At 41.9% G+C, this 22,499-nt stretch overlaps 3 protein-coding genes across 3 annotated transcripts in view; 2 read left to right on the top strand and 1 right to left on the bottom strand.

Annotated features, from left to right (window-relative positions):
- The first annotated feature begins 6,937 nt into the window (after positions 1 to 6,937).
- On the top strand, positions 6,938 to 9,293 carry LOC124017343 (odorant receptor 131-2-like). The gene is made up of 2 exons (XM_046332596.1): positions 6,938 to 6,999; positions 7,856 to 9,293. Exon 2 carries the CDS (start codon positions 7,864 to 7,866, stop codon positions 8,827 to 8,829), a length of 966 nt encoding a protein of 321 aa, XP_046188552.1. The 5' UTR covers positions 6,938 to 6,999; positions 7,856 to 7,863; the 3' UTR covers positions 8,830 to 9,293.
- Positions 9,294 to 20,509: 11,216 nt separating this feature from the next.
- Positions 20,510 to 21,532, top strand: LOC124017342 (odorant receptor 131-2-like). The gene has a single exon (XM_046332595.1). The coding sequence runs from the start codon at positions 20,518 to 20,520 to the stop codon at positions 21,481 to 21,483; it is 966 nt and encodes a 321-aa protein (XP_046188551.1). The 5' UTR covers positions 20,510 to 20,517; the 3' UTR covers positions 21,484 to 21,532.
- A 144-nt stretch (positions 21,533 to 21,676) lies between these two features.
- LOC124017345 (protein phosphatase methylesterase 1-like) overlaps positions 21,677 to 22,499 on the bottom strand; it is a 29,371-nt gene continuing 28,548 nt past the window's right edge. Inside the window, exon 14 of the mRNA XM_046332598.1 lies at positions 21,677 to 22,136. Within this exon, the coding sequence (XP_046188554.1) occupies positions 22,133 to 22,136 (4 nt within the window). The 3' untranslated portion in view covers positions 21,677 to 22,132. The remainder of the gene's footprint in view (positions 22,137 to 22,499) is intronic.

Genomic DNA, 22,499 nt, shown 5'->3' with positions numbered 1-22,499 from the left:
TCCGTGTAGTTAAAGGGTCCAGGCCAATTTGCAAAATATGTATAGTAGACCAAGAAAATTGGCTTATGGACCTCTTCAGCTAACAGTCCGATATACTCTAGACAGCTAGCGGGCCTCGGATAGCAGGTTATCAGATGGCCATTCAGGGTATGTCGCGATGGAAGAGCCTGTTGAAAACCCCCTCAGGCGGATTACGTCGGTACACCAGTCGTGAAGGATTGGCGGGGCTCTGTATCGGCAGTAAAAAGGGATCCTGACCAATTGGCAAAATAGGTATTGTAGCCCAAGGAGTGGCTGATGGACCTTTTCAGCTAGCCGGGAGATGGGCCTAGCATATGCTACCTCCAGGCTAATTGGTGCTTGCTTCAGGACAGAGACGTTAGCCATGGAGTAGCCACTCGGATAGCAGCTAGCTAGCTGCGAAGATCCATGTGAAAAGGTTGATCTTATAGTAGGAATCCAGAAATGTGGGGGAAAAGAGTCCGGTATGCTCTGGGTTGAATCGCGCTGTACAGACTGGCAGGAGTTGTCCAGGTTAGCTGATGACCGCTAGCAGTGGCTAGCTGACTACTAGCTAGTAGCTAGTTAGCTGGGGGGGTTCCGGTTCTAAAGTAAAGAAAGTAGCAGATCCATGCCACTTTGGGTGAGGTAGGTTGCAGGAGAGTATGTTGGAGTTGAGGTTAAAAAAACATGTTTAAAATATATACGAAATATATGCAAAGAAAAATATATATACACGGGACACGACAAGACAAAGATGCCTGGCTGCTACACCATATTGGATTCACAACACTAAGCTAAGGATCCTGGGACTAAACACCTTCCTCTGCAACTGGATCCTGGACTTCCTGACGGGTCGCCCCCAGGTGGTAAGGGTAGGTAACAACACATCCTCCATGCTGATCCTCAACAATAACATTAAAACAGTATATTCAGTTAAACGTTAGCCATCGATAAGTTATTGTTCTCTACTAGTCAGGCAAACATGATATAAAACAAGAACCTTCAAGTTTCACCTGCTGTCCCATATAATCTCCTGTTTACAGTTTAACAACTGAAGCATATTGATGACCCTTTTGTAATGCCTTAGGCCTATACTTAATGACTTGGGCTACTCTCTTCAGTAATGACACATCCTAATTTCCTTTACAGTATGTGAGAAAACAAGTGCCAAAGGTTAAAGAAAATGGAAAAGCATTTTTTGTTGTTGCTGATATCAAATATTATTATTAATCATCAATGGCCTGGTTTGGTAAATTGAAGTGTATTACAGTTATGACCACGCCTGTTTTTCTGTGAAGGAAACAGGGGTTTGTATGGTTTTTTCTCCTTGCTCGTCAGGGATCAGGGGTCAAATGTTAAATGATTTATCCACTGGGAAATGTAGAGTTGTCTAGAATATCCTGTCTTTCACCTGACCTCCTAAATGTCCTTTGCTGTCATCCAAAATTGACAAGGCTTGTAAATAATCCTACATCCATGTTGTGGAATTACACACAAGTTACAGCATGAGACATAAGAAGGCAGGGTAGGAGGTAGTGCAGGCTTCTGGGGCAGGCAGGTAGTAGGAATAATAGAAACATGTTTTAAAATAAAAAAAAAAAAAAATGGTTCGACACAGCAAATTAGCTATGTAGGAGAAAGCTCTGTCACCAACAACAAGAAATCCAACATCTTGTGATCAGAGCCAACATAAAATATACTATAGAATACTACAGTACTTACTATAGAATTCTGTAGCATACTGTAGAATACTAAACACTGTAGTGTCCCTCGATAATGTGTAGTAGTTGGTATGTCATTTTGTAATATACTGTAGTAAATACTACAGCATTATACACAAAAAACACTAGTTAATACAGAAAACTTTACCATAGTAAATACTACAGTATTTAATTGGCATACAGTACCAGTCAGTTGACACACTTATTCTATATTTTCTTTATTTGTACTATTTTCCACATTGTAGAATAATAGTGAAGACATCAAAAATATGAAATATATGGAATCATGTAGTAACCAAAAATATTAATATTAATCATATTAATCAAATTAGCCACCCTTTGCATTTGACAGTTTGCACACTCTTGGCATCAAACTCATATCATATCTTCAGTCCACATTACGGGATGTATTTTGAGTCTGTGTACAGTTTCACACAAACCTGTCCCTTCCTATAAAGTCATTACATACATGCATCTTATCCATGTCTCTACCAAAACACCCAATAGTTGTTGGTAGCTGGCTCAGTATTCTTCACTTTTCCATTTCGCCACATATACAGTCGACAAGGTCTTATATGGTTGTTTATTTGAATTCCAGATACAAATCCACTTCCATAACATTATATCCAAAGAGTTAAAGACAATATTGAGGATATTGTGCAGTGACCCTGATGTATGTGACCGAGGCCTATCTGCCATTTGTCTCTCTCTCTGGGCCCTATCAGAGGACAGCATCCACAGTGCCACAGATGAGATCTGGCTTCTAGTAAACACAAACATAGCAGACATTAATGATGTAAATATTGACTGAGAGCATTAATGATGGCATAAAGGATTAGAAGTCAAATCATCACATTAAATATGTATGTGTGTATTAATGAGGGGGCAGGGGAGAGGGTCAGAAGGGATGTTTCTGATTGGCACCCTGGAGGTCTGCAATAGCAGCTCCCTCCCTCCCTCTCACAGCACAGACAGACACCAGGGCCTGTTGCAATACAGCCGCTCATGTGGCATCACACTCTAATGATGAACTTCTTGAACTTTCACCTGCTCAGGTGAAAGAGTGTTGTGAACATTTACTTAGATGGAATGAAGTCTGATCTTTGTATCTATGCCATTGTGGTGTATGTGACAGCATGGGCAGTGCCATTGACATTGGGGATGTCATTCGAAAACATAATGTTAACTTTCACTGCTATGCGGATGACACACAGCTGTACATGTCAATGAAACATGGTGAAGCCCCAAAATTACCCTCGCTAGAAACATGTGTTTCAGACATAAGGAAGTGGATGGCTGCAAACTTTCTACTTTTAAACTCTGACAAAACAGAGATGCTTGTTCTAGGTCCCAAGAAACAAAGAGATCTTCTGTTGAATCTGACAATTAATCTTAATGGTTGTACAGTTGTCTCAAATAAAACTGTGAAGGACCTCGGCGTTACTCTGGACCCTGATCTCTCTTTTGAAGAACATATCAAGACCATTTTAAGGACAGCTTTTTTCTACATAACATTGCAAAAATAAGAAACTTTCTGTCCAAAAATGATGCAGAAAAATGAATCCATGCTTTTGTCACTTCTAGGTTAGACTACTGCAATGCTCTACTTTCCGGCTACCCGGATAAAGCACTAAATAAACTTCAGTTAGTGCTAAATACGGCTGCTAGAATCCTGACTAGAACCAAACAATTTGATCATATTACTCCAGTGCTGGCCTCTCTACACTGGCTTCCTGTCAAAGCAAGGGCTGATTTCAAGGTTTTACTGCTAACCTACAAAGCATTACATAGGCTTGCTCCTACCTATCTCTCTGATTTGGTCCTGCCGTACATACCTACACGTACGCTACGGTCACAAGACGCAGGCCTTATATTTGTCCCTAGAATTTCTAAGCAAACAGCTGGAGGCAGGGCTTTCTCCTATAGAGCTCCATTTTTATGGAACAGTCTGCCTACCCATGTCCGAGACACAAACTCAGTCTCACCTTTAAGTCTCTACTGAAGACTCATCTCTTCAGTGGGTCATATGATTGAGTGTAGTCTGGCCCAGGAGTGGGAAGGTGAACGGAAAGGCTCTGGAGCAACTATCCGCCCTTGCTGTTGTCTCTGCCTGGCCGGTTCCCCTCTTTCCACTGGGATTCTCTGCCTCTAACCCTATTACAGGGGCTGAGTCACTGGCTTACTGGGGCTCTCTCATACCGTCCCTGGGAGGGGTGCGTCACCTGAGTGGGTTGAGTCACTGATGTGATCTTCTTGTCTGGGTTGGCGCCCCCCCCTTGGGTTGTGCCGTGGCGGAAATCTTTGTGGGCTATACTCAGCCTGGTCTCAGGATGGTAAGTTGGTGGTTGAAGATATCCCTCTGGTGGTGTGGGGGCTGTGCTTTGGCAAAGTGGGTGGGGTTATATCCTTCCTGTTTGGCCCTGTCCGGGGGTGTCCTCGGATGGGGCCACAGTGTCTCCTGACCCCTCCTGTCTCAGCCTCCAGTATTTATGCTGCAGTAGTTTGTGTCGGGGGGCTAGGGTAAGTTTTTTATACCTATTCAGTGTCCTGTGTGAATTTAAGTGTGCTCTCTCTAATTCTCTCTTTCGGAGGACCTGAGCCCTAGGACCATGCTTCAGGACTACCTGACATGACTCCTTGCTGTCCCCAGTCCACCTGGCCGTGCTGCTACTCCAGTTTCAACTGTTCTGCCTTATTATTATTCGACCATGCTGGTCATTTATGAACATTTGAACATCTTGGCCATGTTCTGTTATAATCTCCACCCGGCACAGCCAGAAGAGGACTGACCACCCCACATGGCCTGGTTCCTCTCTAGGTATCTTCCTAGGTTTTGGCCTTTCTAGTGTTTTTCCTAGCCACCGTGCTTCTACACCTGCATTGCTTGCTGTTTGGGGTTTTAGGCTGGGTTTCTGTACAGCACTTCGAGATATCAGGTGATGTACGAAGGGCTATAAAAATACATTTGATTTGATTGAGGATATCTCCATTTTAAAATAGTACATTTCCTTGTGTGTTTGAAAAAAGTGTTAATCTAATATGGGTGATTTACCACTCCCTGCAGTGCTGGAGTCCTGAACTAAATTGTCATTAATTGATTGTGGCCACTAGATGCCAGTGGTATAGCTTAATGTAATTTACAAACCCTAGCCCCCAATTTGAAGACAATGCTCTAATCGTTGGCTGATCACTACCAACATAGGAATCCCCACCCAGTGGACTACTTTTAAAAAATGGTGGAAGCCCTCATTGGCAATGTCCATGTTAAAATGTATTATTTCCAAGTTGAGTCCTCTAGCTCTATGGTTGTGACCCATCAAACACGAAAGATTCCTATGGAGCATTGCATAAGGTCAATACTAGGATCCACCATGTGGAGTAAATCAAGTCCCTCTTGATAACCATTAGCCCATACAGTATATCATACCAGAAAACACAACACAAAGGATCAGGCAGATCTCTGCTTACAGGCCTGCCAACAAAAGGGAATCAAATCAGCCATTTCCATAGAACAAGGCAGTAGAGTCACTCATCCACGCAAACTAGCACCAGGGCAGCTGATTATTAAGTAGTTTGAATAATTATCTACTAATTCACACAATTCAGACAGAGGCTTTACAGTTTTACCTCTGAGAATCTAAGTAGTCTCAAGCAGATAATTAATATTTTAACAAATAAGTGTTAATTAAAATGAAGATTGAATAGATAAAAGGATTGATGAATGATTACTGTGGTTAGAGGGGAACTCATATCCTCCACACAGTGGATCTCTGAAGATTGTTACAGGAAAAGAGCATTGAATAAAATACTGTCAAACAAACAAACTGAACTATTCATTTTACTAACTTCCCACTTAAATAAATTAATCAATAATTATTCTCCGTATTTTGAGACTAGTACCTGCTCGTCTTTTCCAGAACAGCAGCAGTGAGTGTTGGCCCAGAGCTGAGGAGAGTGGTAGTGTAATTATGTACACAGAGTCAGGACGCAAGTTCAAGGAGTGAATACATTTAGTAAATAAATACATGCATAAACCAAGAACCACCAACAGCACACTGACATGAAACAGAAACAATGACGACTGAGTAAGAAATTAAAGGGAGTGACATATAAAGGGCAGGTAATCAAGGAGGTGATGGAGTCCAGGTGAGTGTCATTATGCGCCTACCGCTGGTGACAGGTGTGTGCCCTGACGAGCAGCCTGGTGACCAAGAGGCCAGAGAGGGAGCACACGTGACAGGTAGGGGAGGCCTGCTTTAGAAGTACAGAGAGACACACTGAGGGCGTTTTAGACCTTCTGGTCATCTCTCCCCATAACGTCAAATCAAAACACATTTTATTGGTCACATACACAAGGTTAGCAGATGTTAATGCGAGTGTCCTTGTGCTTCTAGTTCTGACAGTGCAGTAATATCTAACAAGTAATCTAACAATTTCCCAACAAATACATAATACACACAAATCTAAAGGGGTGAATGAGAATATGTACATATAAATATATGGATGGGCGATGGCCGAGCGGCATAGGCAAGTTGCAATAGATGGTATAAAATACAGTGTATACATATGATATGAGTAATGTAATATATGTAAACATTATTTAAGTGGCATTATTTAAAGTGGCATTGTTTAAAGTGACTAGTGATTCATTTATTAAAGTGACTAGTGATCCATTTATTAAAGTGACTAGTGATTGGGTCTCAATGTAGGCAGCAGCCTCTCTGTGTTAGCGATGGCTGTTTAGCAGTCTGATGTCCTTGAGATAGAAGCTGTTTTTCAGTCTCTTGGTCCCAGCTTTTACACCTGTACTGGCCTCATCTTCTGGATGGTAGCGGTCTGCACAGGCTGTGGCTCGGGTGGTTGTTGTCCTTGATGATCTTTTTGGCCTTCCTGTGACATCGGGTGCTGTAGGTGTCATGGAGGGCAGGTAGAATGCGCCGGTGATGCGTTGTGCAGACCGCACCACCCTCTGGGGAGCCTTGCGGTTGAGAGCGCTGCAGTTGCCGTACCAGGCTGTGATTCAGCACCTATTCAATCTCCTTAGTGAAGTAGTAGTGAGCTCAATTCCCTTAACGCAGGAGTTATCTGGGGGTCATTAGTCGTGTTTTTACTCATGGCCCAGTCTCTGGGTGCGTTGGATGATGTCAACGTCAGCGAGTGACACTATAGTAGTTAACATATTAAAAGGGATGCACCTTTTAGACTTTAAGATGTGGACCTGGCACCTCAGAGAGAGACAGAGAGAGAGAGACACAGTATCAGTGGAAGCTTCAAGGTGAGGATACAGAGGGATTTAAATGATTTTGCATTGTCTAATGTTTTAATAACCAGTTTTCAAAATGCTTTTAACATGTTGTGTTCAATTTTGTTCATTTTTGTAGATTTTTTGTTATTTTACTAGCTTGTGCAATACATAGCTTTAAATTGAATCAGATTAGTTCCTGCGACATGATCAGCAGATAATATTTCCACTCAACTGGCCACCCTCCAGTGAGATTGGGCAGCATTGCAGTGTCACAGCTGGATATAAAGGACACACATTATCATCAGGTATAGATGCTTTGTTAGGGATTGAAAAGGCAGTTTAGGTCAACTCCATTTACCAATGACATGTTGTGCACTTTACTCTAAATTTAATCTACAGTCAGCCTGAGCATCACACTGTTAGCTTGAACATCACACAGTTAGCTTGAACATCACACAGTTAGCCTGAACATCACACAGTCAGCCTGAGCATCACACTGTTAGCTTGAACATCACACAGTTAGCTTGAACATCACACAGTTAGCCTGAACATCACACAGTCAGCCTGAACATCACACAGTCAGCCTGAGCATCACACTGTTAGCTTGAACATCACACAGTTAGCCTGAACATCACACAGTCAGCCTGAACATCACACAGTCAGCCTGAACATCACACAGTTAGCCTGAACATCACACAGTCAGCCTGAACATCACACAGTTAGCCTGAACATCACACAGTTAGCCTGAGCATCACACAGTTAGCCTGAACATCACACAGTCAGCCTGAACATCACACTGTTAGCCTGAACATCACACAGTTAGTTGACTGTACATACTGTAAAGTCTCAGCTCCCTCCTCACCCTGGTTGTATCTTCCTCCAACAGGAGCCTAAATGGCCAACGTGTCTGAGCCTCTAACTCATCTGCAGCTGCAGGTCATGCGGCTGGCAACCACAGAGGAGCGTATCTTCAAGACGTTCCTGGTGCTGGGAATCCACGTGGTCTTTATCTACATCAACCTGGCCATGCTGTTCACCCTGTGGAGCAAACCCTCATTCCGCCACACCGCCCGCTACATCCTGTTTGCCCACATGCTGTTCAACGACACCATCCACTTGGCCATCACCCTGGCTCTCTACATGCTGAGGAACTTCTATATGTTTGTGGTCAGCGTTGCCTGCGCCTTCATGGTGCTGCTGTCTTCCTGCACTTTCGTCAATGCCCCCCTCAACCTGGCTGTTATGTCCCTGGAGAGGTACACAGCCGTCTGCTTCCCACTGCGGCACAGTGAGCTGGCCACGCCCGGGAGAACCCAGCTGGCTGTGGGGCTGGTGTGGGCGCTGGGCGTCATCAACGTGCTAATCGATGTGTGTGCTCTCTTCCTCAAAGAGCCGTCCTTCTTCTTGTCACCTGTGCTGTGTACCGTCGAGCATCTGCAGACAGCTGGGTGGCAGCGGGAGAAGGGAGTGGCCCTGAATACACTGCTGTTTGTGACAGTAACAGCTGTGCTGGTTTACACCTACGTGGCCATCATGCTGGAGGCCCGGTCCGCCTCATCCTCTGAACCTGGGTCGGCACAAAGAGCCATGCGTACCATACTGCTGCACGCGCTCCAGTTGGGCCTGTCCATTATGTCCTTCATGTATGTGGTGCTGGAGTCCCTGCTGGCCAAACTGCCCCCAGCCATCTACACACAGATGCGCTTTATCAACTTCATGGTAGTGCTGATCCTTCCTCGCTGCCTGAGCTCCCTCATCTATGGCCTGAGGGACAAGACCTTCAGATCAGCCTTCAGACAACACTTAATCTGCTGCTCTGTTAGGAGGGTGGAGCCCCCACACAGATCCACGAAACACTAACATATAGGAACACACACTTTTATATTTCATTTGTTTTGAACCAGCATGAACCAATGAGGCCTAGATTCAATCCGGACTGAGGAAGATCAGCGTTATAGCACGCTTGACATTTAAAGGTAATTTCCGGTTTAGCTTACATATGCAGCATTTTCCCGTGAATGCAAACTCAGAGAACGCATTTAAAATTGCCTTTAAATGTAAATTGCGCTATAACTCTGTAAAATATATATGTTAAGGGATTGTGTGAATTTGCATGTTTTTTGCATGTTTTCTTGTACAAACACCACTATTGTTTTTAAATGTCCTTTTAATAAAAACCAACCATACATTTTGTGTTTCTCCTTCACATCATGACTGCTGGGAAAGCTAAATCATAGGGGTATACTTTTTTATTTCCACAGAATGGACACAACAATGTCAACCTTTATTGCCCCTCAATAATATGAATAAAAAGTGAATCAAGATATTCTCAACTTAATATTAATACATTGTTAAATGAAAGGTGTAGAATTATGTTTCTGTTCATAGAGGGGACCTGTGCTTTGGCTGATCTTACACTGTGGTCCAAGCCTGGTATGGTAAGTAGTCAAGTTCATGTGTCTGTACAAATGCATTGTCTGTGTGTTTTCAGGACTCAGACGCCTGGGGAGGATAGTGATGAGTGGAACAGAGCAGTCTTATGGCTTGGGGGTAAAAGCTTTTTGGTCCTAGATCAGTTTGCGCTGTTCTGTGAAGGGATTAATACACAGCGTTGTACGAGATCTTCAGTTTCTTGTCAATTTCTCGCATGAAATTGCCTTCAATTCTCAGAACAAGAATAGACTGACGAGTTTCAGAAGAAAGTCTTTTGTTTCTGGCCATTCTGGCCATTTCTGGCCATTTTGAGCCTGTAATCAACCCCACAATGCTGATGCTCCACATACTAATCTAGTCTGAAGAAGGCCAGTTTTATTGCTTCTTTAATCAGGACAACAGTTTTCAGCTGTTCTAACATAATTGCTGTTCTAACATAATAAAATGGTTTTCTAATAATCAATTAGTCTTTTAAAATTATAAACTTGTATTAGCTAACACAATGTGCCATTGGAACACAGGAGTGATGGTTGCTGATAATGGGCCTCTGTACGCCTATGTAGATATTCCATAAAAAATCTGCCATTTCCTGCTACAATAGTCATTTATAACATGTCTACACTGTATTTCTGATCAATTTGATGTTATTTTAATGGACAAAATGTGCCTTTCTTTCAAAAACAAGGACATTTCTAATTGACTCCAAACTTTTGAACGGTAGTGTACATTGGCTTTTGCAAAAGCTTTAGAACTTCCAGTGATCATGTTCAATGTTTTCAGACCAACAGAAAAAAACGCCAGAATACTTTTTCTTGCTATGACTGTGATATGTGGTTGTTTACCTTAGTTGAATCTCTGGATAACAGCGTCTGCTAAAAGCCCCAAATTTAAATGTAAAAAGGAACACTTGGAAAACATGCTGGGTAATATTCCAATGAGTTCTGCCCCTAAAACAAGACCACATTTGCTTTGTCCAGACAGGACATCTATGTCTCACAAGATTGGACAGCACAGTACAGTACAGCAGAGAACACTATAGTAGAGTACAGCACAGTACAGCACAGTTTAGTTCGGTACAGTAGAGAACAGTAAAGTACAGTAGAATAAAGTACATTCTACTGTACTTTACCGCACTCTACTGTTCTGTACTCACTGCACTCTACTGTTCTGTACGGAACTGTACTCTGCGGTGCTCTACTGTGATATACTGTGCTGTCCAAACTTGTGAAACATAGACATCTATTATTGGTTCAAATTTGGTCCGGACCTATAGTGGGGAGAACAAGTATTTGATAGGTTTTCTTATTTACAAATCATGTAGAGGTCTGTCATTTTTATCATAGGTACACTTAAACTGTGAGAGACGGAATCTAAAACAAAAATCCAGAAAATCACATTGTATGATTTTTAAGTAAATCATTTGCATTTTATTGCATGACATAAGTATTTGATACATCAGAAAGGCAGAACTTAATATTTGGTACAGAAACCTTTGTTTGCAATTACAGAGATCATACATTTCCTGTAGTTCTTGACCAGGTTTGCACACACTGCAGCAGGGATTTTGGCCCACTCCTCCATACAGACCTTCTCCAGATCATTCAGGTTTCGGGGCTGTCACTGGGCAATACGGACTTTCAGCTCCCTCCAAAGATTTTCTATTGGGTTCAGGTCTGGAGACTGAATAGGCCACTCCAGGACCTTGAGATGCTTCTTACGGAGCCACTCCTTAGTTGCCCTGGCTGTGTGTTTCGGGTCGTTGTCATGCTGGAAGAGCCAGCCACGTGCCATCTTCAATGCTCTTACTGAGGGAAGGAGGTTGTTGGCCAAGATCTCGCAATACATGGCCCCATCCATCCTCCCCTCAATACGGTGTAGTCGTCCTGTCCCCTTTGCAGAAAAGCATCCCCATAGAATGATGTTTCCACCTCCATGCTTCACGGTTGGGATGGTGTTCTTGGGGTTGTGCTCATCCTTCTTCTTCCTCCAAACACGACGAGTGGAGTTTAGACCAAAAAGCTCAATTTTTGTCTCATCAGATCACATGACCTTCTCCCATTCCTCCTCTGGATCATCCAGATGGTCATTGGCAAACTTCAGATGGGCCTGGACATGCGCTGGCTTGAGCAGGGGGACTTTGCGTGCAGGGGGACCTTGGATTTAAATCCATGACGGCTAATGGTTTTCTTTGAGACTGTGGTCCCAGCTCTCTTCGGGTCATTGACCAGGTCCTGCCGTGTAGTTCTGGGCTGATCCCTCACCTTCCTCATGATCATTGATGCCCCATGAGGTGAGATCTTGCATGGAGCCCCAGACCGAGGGTGATTGACCGTCATCTTGAACTTCTTCCATTTTCTAATAATTGCACCTACAGTTGTTGCCTTCTCACCAAGCTGCTTTCCTATTGTCCTGTAGCCCATCCCAGCATTGTGCAGGTCTACAATTTTACCCCTGATGTCCTTACACAGCTCTCTGGTCTTGGCCATTGTGGAGAGGTTGGAGTCTGTTTGATTGAGTGTCTGGACAGGTGTCTTTTATACAGGTAACGAGTTCAAACAGGTGCAGTTAATACAGGTAATGAGTGGAGAACAGGAGGGTTTCTTAAAGAAAAACTAACAGATTTGTGAGCGCCGGAATTCTTACTGGTTGGTAGGTGATCAAATACTTTAGTTGATTATTTAAAAATCCTATGTGATTTTCTGGATTTTTGTTTTAGATTCCGTCTCTCACAGTTGAATCAAATCAAAATCAAATAACATTTATTTGTCACATACACATGGTTAGCAGATGTTAATGCGAGTGTAGCGAAATGCTTGTGCTTCTAGTTCCGACAATGCAGTAATAACCAACGAGTTATCTAACCTAACAATTCCAAAACGACTACCTTATACACACAAGTGTAAAGGGATAAAGAATATGTACATAAAGATATATGAATGAGTGATGGTACAGAACGGCATAGGCAAGATGCAGTAGATGGTATCGAGTACAGTATATACATATGAGATGAGTAATGTAGGGTATGTAAACAAAGTGGCATAGTTTAAAGTGGCTAGTGATACATGTATTACATAAAAATGCAGTAGATGATATAGAGTACAGTATATACATATACATATGAGATGAGTAATGTAGGGTATGTAAACATTATATAAGGTAGCATTGTTTAGTGGCTAGTGATAAATTTTACATCCATTTCCATCAATTCCCATTATTAAAGTGGCTGGAGTTGAGTTAGTGTGTTGGCAGCAGCCACTCAATGTTAGTGGTGGCTGTTTAACAGTCTGATGGCCTTGAGATAGAAGCTGTTTTTCAGTCTCTCGGTCCCAGCTTTGATGCACCTGTACTGACCTCTCCTTCTGGATGATAGCGGGGTGAACAGGCAGTGGCTCGGGTGGTTGTTGACCTTGATGATCTTTATGGCCTTCCTGTGACATCGGGTGGTGTAGGTGTCCTGGAGGGCAGGTAGTTTGCCCCCGGTGATGCGTTGTACAGACCTCACTACCCTCTGGAGAGCCTCACGGTAGTGGGCGGAGCATTTGCCGTACCAGGTGGTGATACAGCCCGACAGGATGCTCTCAATTTTGCATCTGTAGAAGTTTGTGAGTGCTTTTGGTGACAAGCCAAATTTCTTCAGCCTCCTGAGGTTGAAGAGGTGCTGCTGCACCTTCTTCACTATGCTGTCTTTGTGGGTGGACCAAATCAGTTTGTATGTGATGTGTAGGCCGAGGAACTTAAAACTCACTACCCTCTCCACTACTGTCCCATCGATGTGGATAGGGGGGTGCTCCCTCTGCTGTTTCCTGAAGTCCACAATCATCTCCTTAGTTTTGTTGATGTTGTGTGTAAGGTTATTTTCCTGGCACCACACTCCGAGGGCCCTCACCTCCTCCCTGTAGGCCGTCTCGTCGTTGTTGGTAATCAAGCCTACCACTGTAGTGTCGTCCGCAAACTTGATGATTGACTTGGAGGCGTGCATGGCCACGCAGTCGTGGGTGAACAGGGAGTACAGGAGAGGGCACAGAACGCACCCTTGTGGGGCCCCAGTGTTGAGGATCTGCGGGGTGAAGATGTTGTTACCTACCCTCACCACCTGGGGGGCGGCCCGTCAGGAAGTCCAGTACTCAGTTGCACAGGGCAGGGTCGAGACCAAGACCAACGCGTACCTATGATAAAAATTACAGACCTCTACATGCTTTGTAAGTAGGAAAACCTGCAAAATCGGCAGTGTATCAAATACTTGTTCTCCCCACTGTATGACAGGCCTTGATTTCAACGTCCACAGACGTATGTGATTTACTTTTTTATTTGAACGTCTTTTCAACGTCCATGGATATCGGCGTCAGACAGTGCTCACTGGGAGAGCATTTGGACTGACTGAATAAACACCTGATACTGCAACTTTAAGCAAAGATTACCACTATCATCATGGCCATCAATGCAAAAGTTTTAGTTATGCAGGGATTTCTTGAATGGGAATTTGGCCTAAATCATTTCGGAAGCTTCCCAAACTGTGACAGCAAACAAAGAATGTTGATTGTAATACTAATGTAAAACAGCAAGCCTTTGTTGGACCTTTACCTGTATACTGCATTCTGGTGCATTATAATGCATTTTAAGACTTTATGCCCAACTATAATGTTTAATCATATCTTAATGATCCTGACTTGAGTCTGTTGAAATGTTCATACAAAGAGACAGACATTACTAAGGCTCATACTTATATCAAGTTATAAAGCAGTATAACTGCAGACTTTAAGTGGGAACCTTAGGAGTCTGGTCGGTGTGTGGTACTGTAGATTGTTCCAGTCAATAATATTATAGGAACATGAGGGAAATGTGCAGAGAAGATGGAATTCATTCATTTGGTTGCGTCCTCTTTTAGGCCACAAGTAGAGAAATCCTTGGAAAAGGTATCGTAAAACCATTTCATAATCCAGAGGAGTGGATACCTTGCAGAAATACTCGCAGTCAATTTAGGGCTCATGTTTTGTTGGTCTTTGTTTGCAGTATAAAATAAACAGCCCCCACAAAAGTTGGGATCCTTTGAAGGTGAAACAGCGCCCCTTGTCGCCCCAGGCGCATTTGTTATAGTCATTATATTTTTTTCATGGAGGCGGTCATGGTGTTCTTCTCCTCTGCTTTTCTATCGTGCGTGCAATGACGTCCAAAATGATGTGCAAAATGATGGCCCAAAATGATGTGCAAAATGATGTGCAAAAACAATGTTCATCATTTGAAGTAATGTCAAATATGGTTTAGTATGAAGTTGTCTAGAAACTGCTTCCTCAATAGACTGATAACGCTTGTTGGCAATGTCATGGCTACGTTAGCTAGCTAAGCTCATGCGCAGAAACCGGTCGTCGGGTCTAATGGTCGTGTTGCACCGAACTGCACATGTGCCTGCTATCAAATCAAATGCACTTATTTGGTATAAAGTTGTTTTTGACAACTGAAAACGTGTCAATTTGTCCCTTTCAAAAGGTTGGAGTAATAACATGTTCAGCTACTAAAAACGTTATCTCGGATCTAGGTTGTGCCTTTAAGAAATCGAGAAAAAAAGAAGAACATCTCATTGACTTCACAAACCCCAAACCTCTTGTTCTCATTGACCTTCAAAGGTAGCTGGCTTGCTACTTGGCTTGGTTACACATCTGAATGGGAAAATCTCACTAGTTTTTCACTCAAAACACTTCAATTATACATGACCAAATGACCAAAAACACTCATCACAGTGTAGATAAACATGTCATATCTACATTTTGAAAACAAAACCAGGCCTTTTAATTTTACAGAAATTAAATCAGGATAAATAGACACAGAATAGCGTTTGCTTCTTTCAATGGTCACGGACCAAGGGGCAATGGTATGCCTCCTCCTAGTGGTAGTTCTAAGTATACATGTATATTAATGCAAAACCATGGAGTACTAGCTAGTATAATAATGTTGTGCACAAGAAAACTGATTTAATTTGATCACAAAATATTTACATTTTAGAAACTACCTGTGCAGATGAGTGTATAAAACGTATGAGTTTTGTCCCAATATTTTGTTTACATTTCAGGAAATTGGGTTACTTTTAAAAATGTATTTTACCTTTATTTAACTAGGCAAGTCAGTTAAGAACAAATTCTTATTTTACTGTTCAGGGGCAGAATGACAGATTTGTACCTTGTCAGCTCAGGGATTTGAACTTGCAACCTTCCGGTTACTAGTCCAACGCTCTAACCACTAGGCTACCCTGCCGCCCCATTATGTTCTAATATATATTTTTATTCCACGATCCAAGGCCAGCCGGCCCATTAGGCAAGATTAGGTGGCTGCCTATAGCGGCAGATTGACAAGGGTAGCATTTTCCAAGCTAAACTGACCAAGTCCATTCCCAGCGCGCCTCTCCATGGTGCTGTTGGAGAGACACATCGCTGCGAGAGACACAAAACATCTATCATAAATCATGTAGCAGATATAGGATACGGTAGAAAGAGTGTGTGGTCTTTTCTGTAGCCTTCCGGCTGGAGATAAAATGTATGACGTAATGAGACGGACACTTTTTACATCATGCACGTTTCTCCGATCAAATAGCCTAACCTAAATGGAGCCAAATAAAATAAAATATGTGCTGACATGTTAACAAATACCATATCCTAATAACAGGACAGGCCAAAGCAAAGTGGATCATACTGTATGAAATGGACAATCAGGCTACTCACGACTGCTGTCCAGTAGTTTTAACCCGTGGGCTAAATTGTCATGATCAATGGTTTACTTGTTTGACGAGCTGATCATAGCGAATCATAAAATATTTCTGATATTCAGAGCTTAAATAGCCAAAATGATTAGTCAAAGGAATCAAGTTTAAAGTCAAATCAACAGCCTGTTTTACATATGGTAGGCCTACCACATGGATGGGCATTCCTAACATTCCATTAGAGGGCCAACACTGTAGGCTACACCCCAGTAAGTAAGTTTTTGGACATCTTTTTTTGGTCCGATCCGGACCAGCCTTGATTTGGTCCAAAAATATAGACCTCTATAAATGCAACTTTAATTCAGAACCTAAAATTAACCTGATTTCAACATCTGGAAAATACATATTTTTCAATGTCTGTAAAAAACGTATTTTCTCCATTCATTCAGAACCTAAAATTAACCTAACTTCAATGTCTGAAAAATATGTATTTTAAACTACATTTTATGTACTGGGACTATTTTAGATTTGCAGGGGTATAGGAGGAGGCCGCCAATTTTCTTTGTGTCGCCTAGGGCGGCAGAACGGCCAGGACCGGGCCTGCCATGATCTATTGTATTGAGTTGATGCCTAGCTATGCCTTTTAAAGTAATAACATTTGACAACTGGACTCCAGACAAAGAGTAAAACAAACAATAAACGTGTTAAAGAACAAATTGCTGCCAGGGAGGAGGAAATAAAAGTACAATAGAGAAAATATTGTATTTGTAAAGTAAATGTAAACAAACACTATATATTTTTCTTTTTTTACCTTTATTTATACAGGATTTTCTCATTGCGATAACATCTGTTTATTACAAGTACTTGGGAGTATGGCTAGAAGGTGCAATGTCCTTCTCTCAGCACATATCAAAGCTGCAGGCTAAAGTTAAGTCTAGACTTGGTTTCCTCTATCGTAATCGCTCCTCTTTCACCCCAGCTGCCAAACTAACCCTGATTCAGATGACCATTCTACCGATGCTAGATTACCGGAGACATAATTTATAGATCGGCAGGTAAGGGAGCTCTCGAGCGGCTAGATGTTCTTTACTATTCGTCCATCAGATTTGCCACCAATGCTCCTTATAGGACACATCCCTCTATACTAAACCGGTGATCTCTTTATACCCGTCGCAAGACTCACTGGTTGATGCTTATTTATAAAAACCCTCTTGGCCCTCACTCCTCCCTATCTGAAATATATACTGCAGCCCTCATCCTCCACATGCAACACCCGTTCTGCCAGTCACATTCTGTTAAACGTCCCCAAAGCACAAGCATACCTGGGTCGCTCCTCTTTTCGGTTCGCTGCAGCTAGCGACTGGAACGAGCTGCAACAAACACTCGAACTGGACAGTTTACCTCAATCTCTTCATTCAAAGACTCATGGACAATCTTACTGACAGTTGTGGCTGCTTTGTGTGATGTATAGTTTACATTTACATTTAAGTAATTTAGCAGACGATAGTTGTCTTTACCTTCCTGCCCTTTGTGCTTTTGTCTGTGCCCAATAATGTTTGTACCATGTTTTGTGCTGCTACCATGTTGTGCTGCTACCATGTTGTTGTTAAGATGTGAGGCTACCATGCTTTGTTGTCATGTGTCGCTGCCTTGCTATGTTGTTGTCTTAGGTCTCTCTTCATGTAGTGTTGTGTTGTCTCTCTTGTTGTGATGTGTGTTTTGTCCTATATTTATGTTGTATTTATTTATTTATTTTAATCCCAGGCCCCCGTCCCCGCAGGAGGCCTTTTGCCTTTTGGTAGGCCGTCATTGTAAATAAGAATTTCTTCTTAACTGACTTGCCTAGTTAAATAAAGGTTAAATAAAACAATTCAAATACACACAATCATATTTAATGTGATGACTCACATGTTCTATTGTAAATGTTTTTGTTTTTCTGTCTGTAAGGATGTGCTGTTGCTATGTTTTCGTTGTGCCAGTAGTTGAAATACATACTGTAGAGGAGGAGTCCAGTACATGTAATCACAAAGCATCTTAGAGTAGGAGTGCTGATCTAGGATCAGTTTAGCTTTATAAATCATAATGAATAAGAGAGGGGACCTGTACCTAGATCAGCACTCCTACTTTGAAATGCTAAAGACAACTCACAGCAGGATAGACAGAGGTCTAATGAGACAGACAGGTGCAGTTGCGGCCAAACATATTGGTCATTGGTAAACACAGCTCTGACCTGTACTGCAAAATGAGTCCACATAACATTCTCTCAACATTGGGTTCTTCCTATGTTTACCAACAACCTAATTAAGCATTGAAAGAAAATGACACCCTCCCTATAATCAAACATGGGGAGGTTGGTTATTGCTGTGGGGTTGCTCTGCTGCCTCTGGTACTGGGGGCCTTGAACGTGCGCAAGACATCATGAAATCAGCAGATTATCAAGGTGTTTTGGAGTGCATGGTTCAACCCAGTGTCTAAAAACTCTCTCAGTTGAAGGTTGTGTGTCTTCTAGCAGGACAACAACCCCAAACACACATCTAAAGCACCCTGGAATGGTTCCAGAAGAAACACTGGACTGTTCTGGAGTGGCCAGGAAAGAGTCCAGATGTGAATCACACCCAAAATCTATGGCGAGATCTAAAAACAGCAGTTGGCGGAGGGCACTCCTCAAACATTGAAGAATTAGAGCAGTTTGCTGCTGAAAAGTGGGCCAATGTGCAGGTATAAAGGTGCAGCAAGCTCATTGATTGCATATTTGTCAGCAGTTATCTTGGCTAAAGGATGTGCAACAAAATACTAGCTCCGGGGTGCCAATCATTTTGTCCATGCCATTTATCTTTTCTTCTTTTTTTTTACAAGAATAAAATGTATTCTGCAATGTTGAAAATCCAGTAACTTATTTGAGAGGAAATAGGGAATTATTTAAGAAAAGTGCAAGGGTGTCAATGTATTTGGCCAGAAGAACTGTACATGTAGCTGCATTTTGAATTTACCACCATACACAGTGTCCAAAACAATTAGGAACACCTGCTCTTTCCATGACAGACTGACCAGGGGAATCCAGGTGAAAGCTATGATCCCTTATTGATGTCGCCTGTTAAATGCACTCCAATCCGTGTAGATGAAGGGGAGGAGACAGGTTAAAGAAGGATTTTTAAGCCTTGAGATATGGATTGTGTATGTGTGCCATTCATTGGCTGAACGGGCAAGACAAAAGATTAAAGTGCCTTTGAATGCGGTAAGATAGTAGATGCCAGGCACATCAAGAATTGCAACGCTGCTGGGTTATTCACACTCAACAGTTTCCCACGTGTATCAAGAATGGTCCACCACCCAAAGGACATCCAGCCAACTTGACAACTGTGAGAAGCATTGGCGTTAACATGGGCCAGCATGCCTTAGGAACGCTTTCGATACCTTGTAGAGTCCATGCCCCAACAAATTGAGGCTGTTCTGAGGACAAAAGTGGGTGCAACATTGTACAATCAGTGTATAGTTCAATATATAATTTTTCCAACCCCGTATTTGACAACTTTTACCTCTACTTCACCTCATTCCTAAAGAAAATAATGTACGTTTTACTCCATACATTTTCACTGACACCCAAAAGTACTAACTACATAATAAATGTTTAGCAAAACAGAAAAATGGTCCAATTCACAGTTACCAAGAGAACATCCCTGGTCACCCCTACTGCCTCTGATCTGGCAGACTCACTAAACATCATTTGTAAATGATGTCTGAGTTTTGGAGTGTGCCCCTGGCGATCCGTAAATTTAAAAAACAAGAAAATGGTGCCGTCTGGTTGGCTTAATATAAGGAATTTTAAATTATTTATACTTTTACTTTTGATACTTAGCTATATTTAAAACCAAATATAATAATTTTAATAATTTTAATCAAGTAGTATTTTACTGGATGACTTTTACTTGAGTAATTTTATAATAAGGTATCTTTACTTTTGGGTACTTTTTCCACCACTGCCTATACGGTGCTACTGAAGTAAACTGGGAGAACGATCAATAAGTTGTCAACTGGCCATCTCTCCTCTCAGATCATTCTGTTCTTGGGGAGTATTGGTACCCATCTCATGTGTGTGTGTGAGTGAGTGAAAATGTAGCCCAATCAGAGATGATCTTTACCTTAGGGCCAATGATACCATGATGTCACCGACTTCATCCCATTTATAAATATAGATCTCAACAGCACAACAGTCTGAGGAAGGCTCCCTCAGTCCTACCAATCACAAAGGTTTGTATTTCAGATTTCGGTGTACAGATCTATGGACTTGTTAGAACTGTCATCTGATTTTTAATTTTTTTTTTAAACAGATTTTGAATAATGTTAATCAGATAAACATTTAGTTTCTTGTAATAATGTTCTAATAAGTTCTCCTCTCAATCTCTTCTTTCTTTTCAAAGGCACTCAGTATGGCAGAAACCAATGAAACCCTTCAGGAGACTTTTTTTATATATGAACAGATGATCGTATTTGAGATGAATGAGAGGACTATGGTTAAAGTGGCAGTGGCAATCCTGATGGCTGTATTTTTTATCTACATAAATTGCGTGATGATTTTTGCTATGAGTAGCAGAATTACTTTTATGGAAATTCCCCGCTACATTCTCTTCACACATTTGCTATTAAATGACTCCATGCAGTTGCTGGTCAGCTGCCTTATGTATGTGTTTGCCTTGGTTTATCTACGATTGGTAAAGGTTGTCTGTGGACTGTTTGTCATGTTTGGCAGTGGCATGTCCCGTGTTGCCCCACTTAACCTGGCGTTGATGTCTCTAGAACGCTATGCAGCCATCTGCTTCCCTCTACGGCATAGTGACATAGCCACACCCAAAAGATCTGGCATTGCCATTGCTGTCATCTGGCTTGTCATAGTCATAAATCTTATAATTGATATGCTTTATTCTACAGTAAAAGATCCCGGCTTTTTTGTTACCCCGATATTTTGCACACGGCAGAAGTTATTCATTGCGTTGTGGCAGATGCAAGTGTTTCAGGGGTTCAATGCTTTTTGCTTTGTAGCTGTATCTCTCATCATCATTTACACATACATTGCCATAATTGTCACAGCCAGGTCTGCCTCTTCTAACAAAACGAAAGCCAGTAAGGCCCACAAGACAGTGCTGCTGCACCTGGTTCAGCTGGGCCTGTCGCTCTCCTCTTTTCTGTACGCACCCATAGAAAGTGCACTGGCCAGTGTAGGCAGTACTACCATCTTTATTGACCTGCGATACTTAAACTTCCTCTTCCTCATCATCCTGCCAAGATGTCTGAGCCCACTCATCTACGGGCTGAGGGATGATGCCGTACGACCCCTGTTCCTACACTACTTAACTTGCAGAACTAGAAAGGTCAAGGCTGCTGTGATGATACAATAGAAGAAAACCTGGCACTATTTTTCTTCATGTTCCTTCAAGCCAGATAACTGACCGGGTAAGTTAAGACAATTGGGAGCCCATCGTCAGTCTGGTACACTGGCAGAATAGTCCCTAATGGGTGTCTCTGTTCACCATGGAAGTAAACAGTGCATAAACCAGACATGCAACAGACAGAAATGAAAAGATCTGTAGAAATTGTCCTAATGCATTTTTAATCATCATTCTTAAAATCCAACGATGTTATTAAACACATAGCACAACATGGAGTTACCCAAAATTGAACAAGAAACATGCAAGCAATCACAGGAAAATAAAAAAAGAGGTTGAGTGGGATGGGTGAAACCAAATCCCTGCATTCTTAAAAAACAAAAAGTCATATTGGCAAAAGATCTACATGTACATTTCGCAAAGTAATAATTCATTTTTAAAAGATAAATTTAAATTAAGAACCAAAGTGCTGAGAAATTTGCAGTTGTACAGTGCTCAAGTTGATTTAATTTATCCCGATCTATTTTCTTCCAGTTGGGAGAAATTTGCAGAAGATGGTGTCCATGAGGCTCCAGGCAACTCCTCCATAAGTGCTGTTTGGGTCCAGGGCAAAACTGGGACTTTTCTATGTAGTTTACTATTTATTTGGATCCCATTCCCATTAGCTGTTACAATTTGACAACAAAAAAACAAAACATGAAAGCATAAAAACACATGCCTTTTGGTTTTCCTGTACCAGTTAGCATCCCATTAGATATCGAAAATAATTACCTATGTCAAAACAGACCTTATACAGTAACTACCAATATTGGTGTATCGTTAATCGTTACAAAACTTTATATTAAATGACGTCCATAATTTATGAGTTTATCTTTTAATGTACATATATATACATTGAGGGTTTTGTTTTTTATTTGACAGAGGAGAGAGATAGAGTCACAAAGACAGTGGGACAGATTTGTACCCCCGCCGACACTGGCAAGCATGTGTTGTAGGCAGCAGTCCTAACTGCTAGACCACCCAGGCCA

Source organism: Oncorhynchus gorbuscha, unplaced genomic scaffold (assembly GCF_021184085.1).
Source record: "Oncorhynchus gorbuscha isolate QuinsamMale2020 ecotype Even-year unplaced genomic scaffold, OgorEven_v1.0 Un_scaffold_19:::fragment_8:::debris, whole genome shotgun sequence".
Classification (NCBI taxonomy): Eukaryota; Metazoa; Chordata; class Actinopteri; order Salmoniformes; family Salmonidae; genus Oncorhynchus; species Oncorhynchus gorbuscha.
Note: the sequence above shows the minus strand (reverse complement) of the source record. Positions and strands in the feature narration are given on the sequence as shown.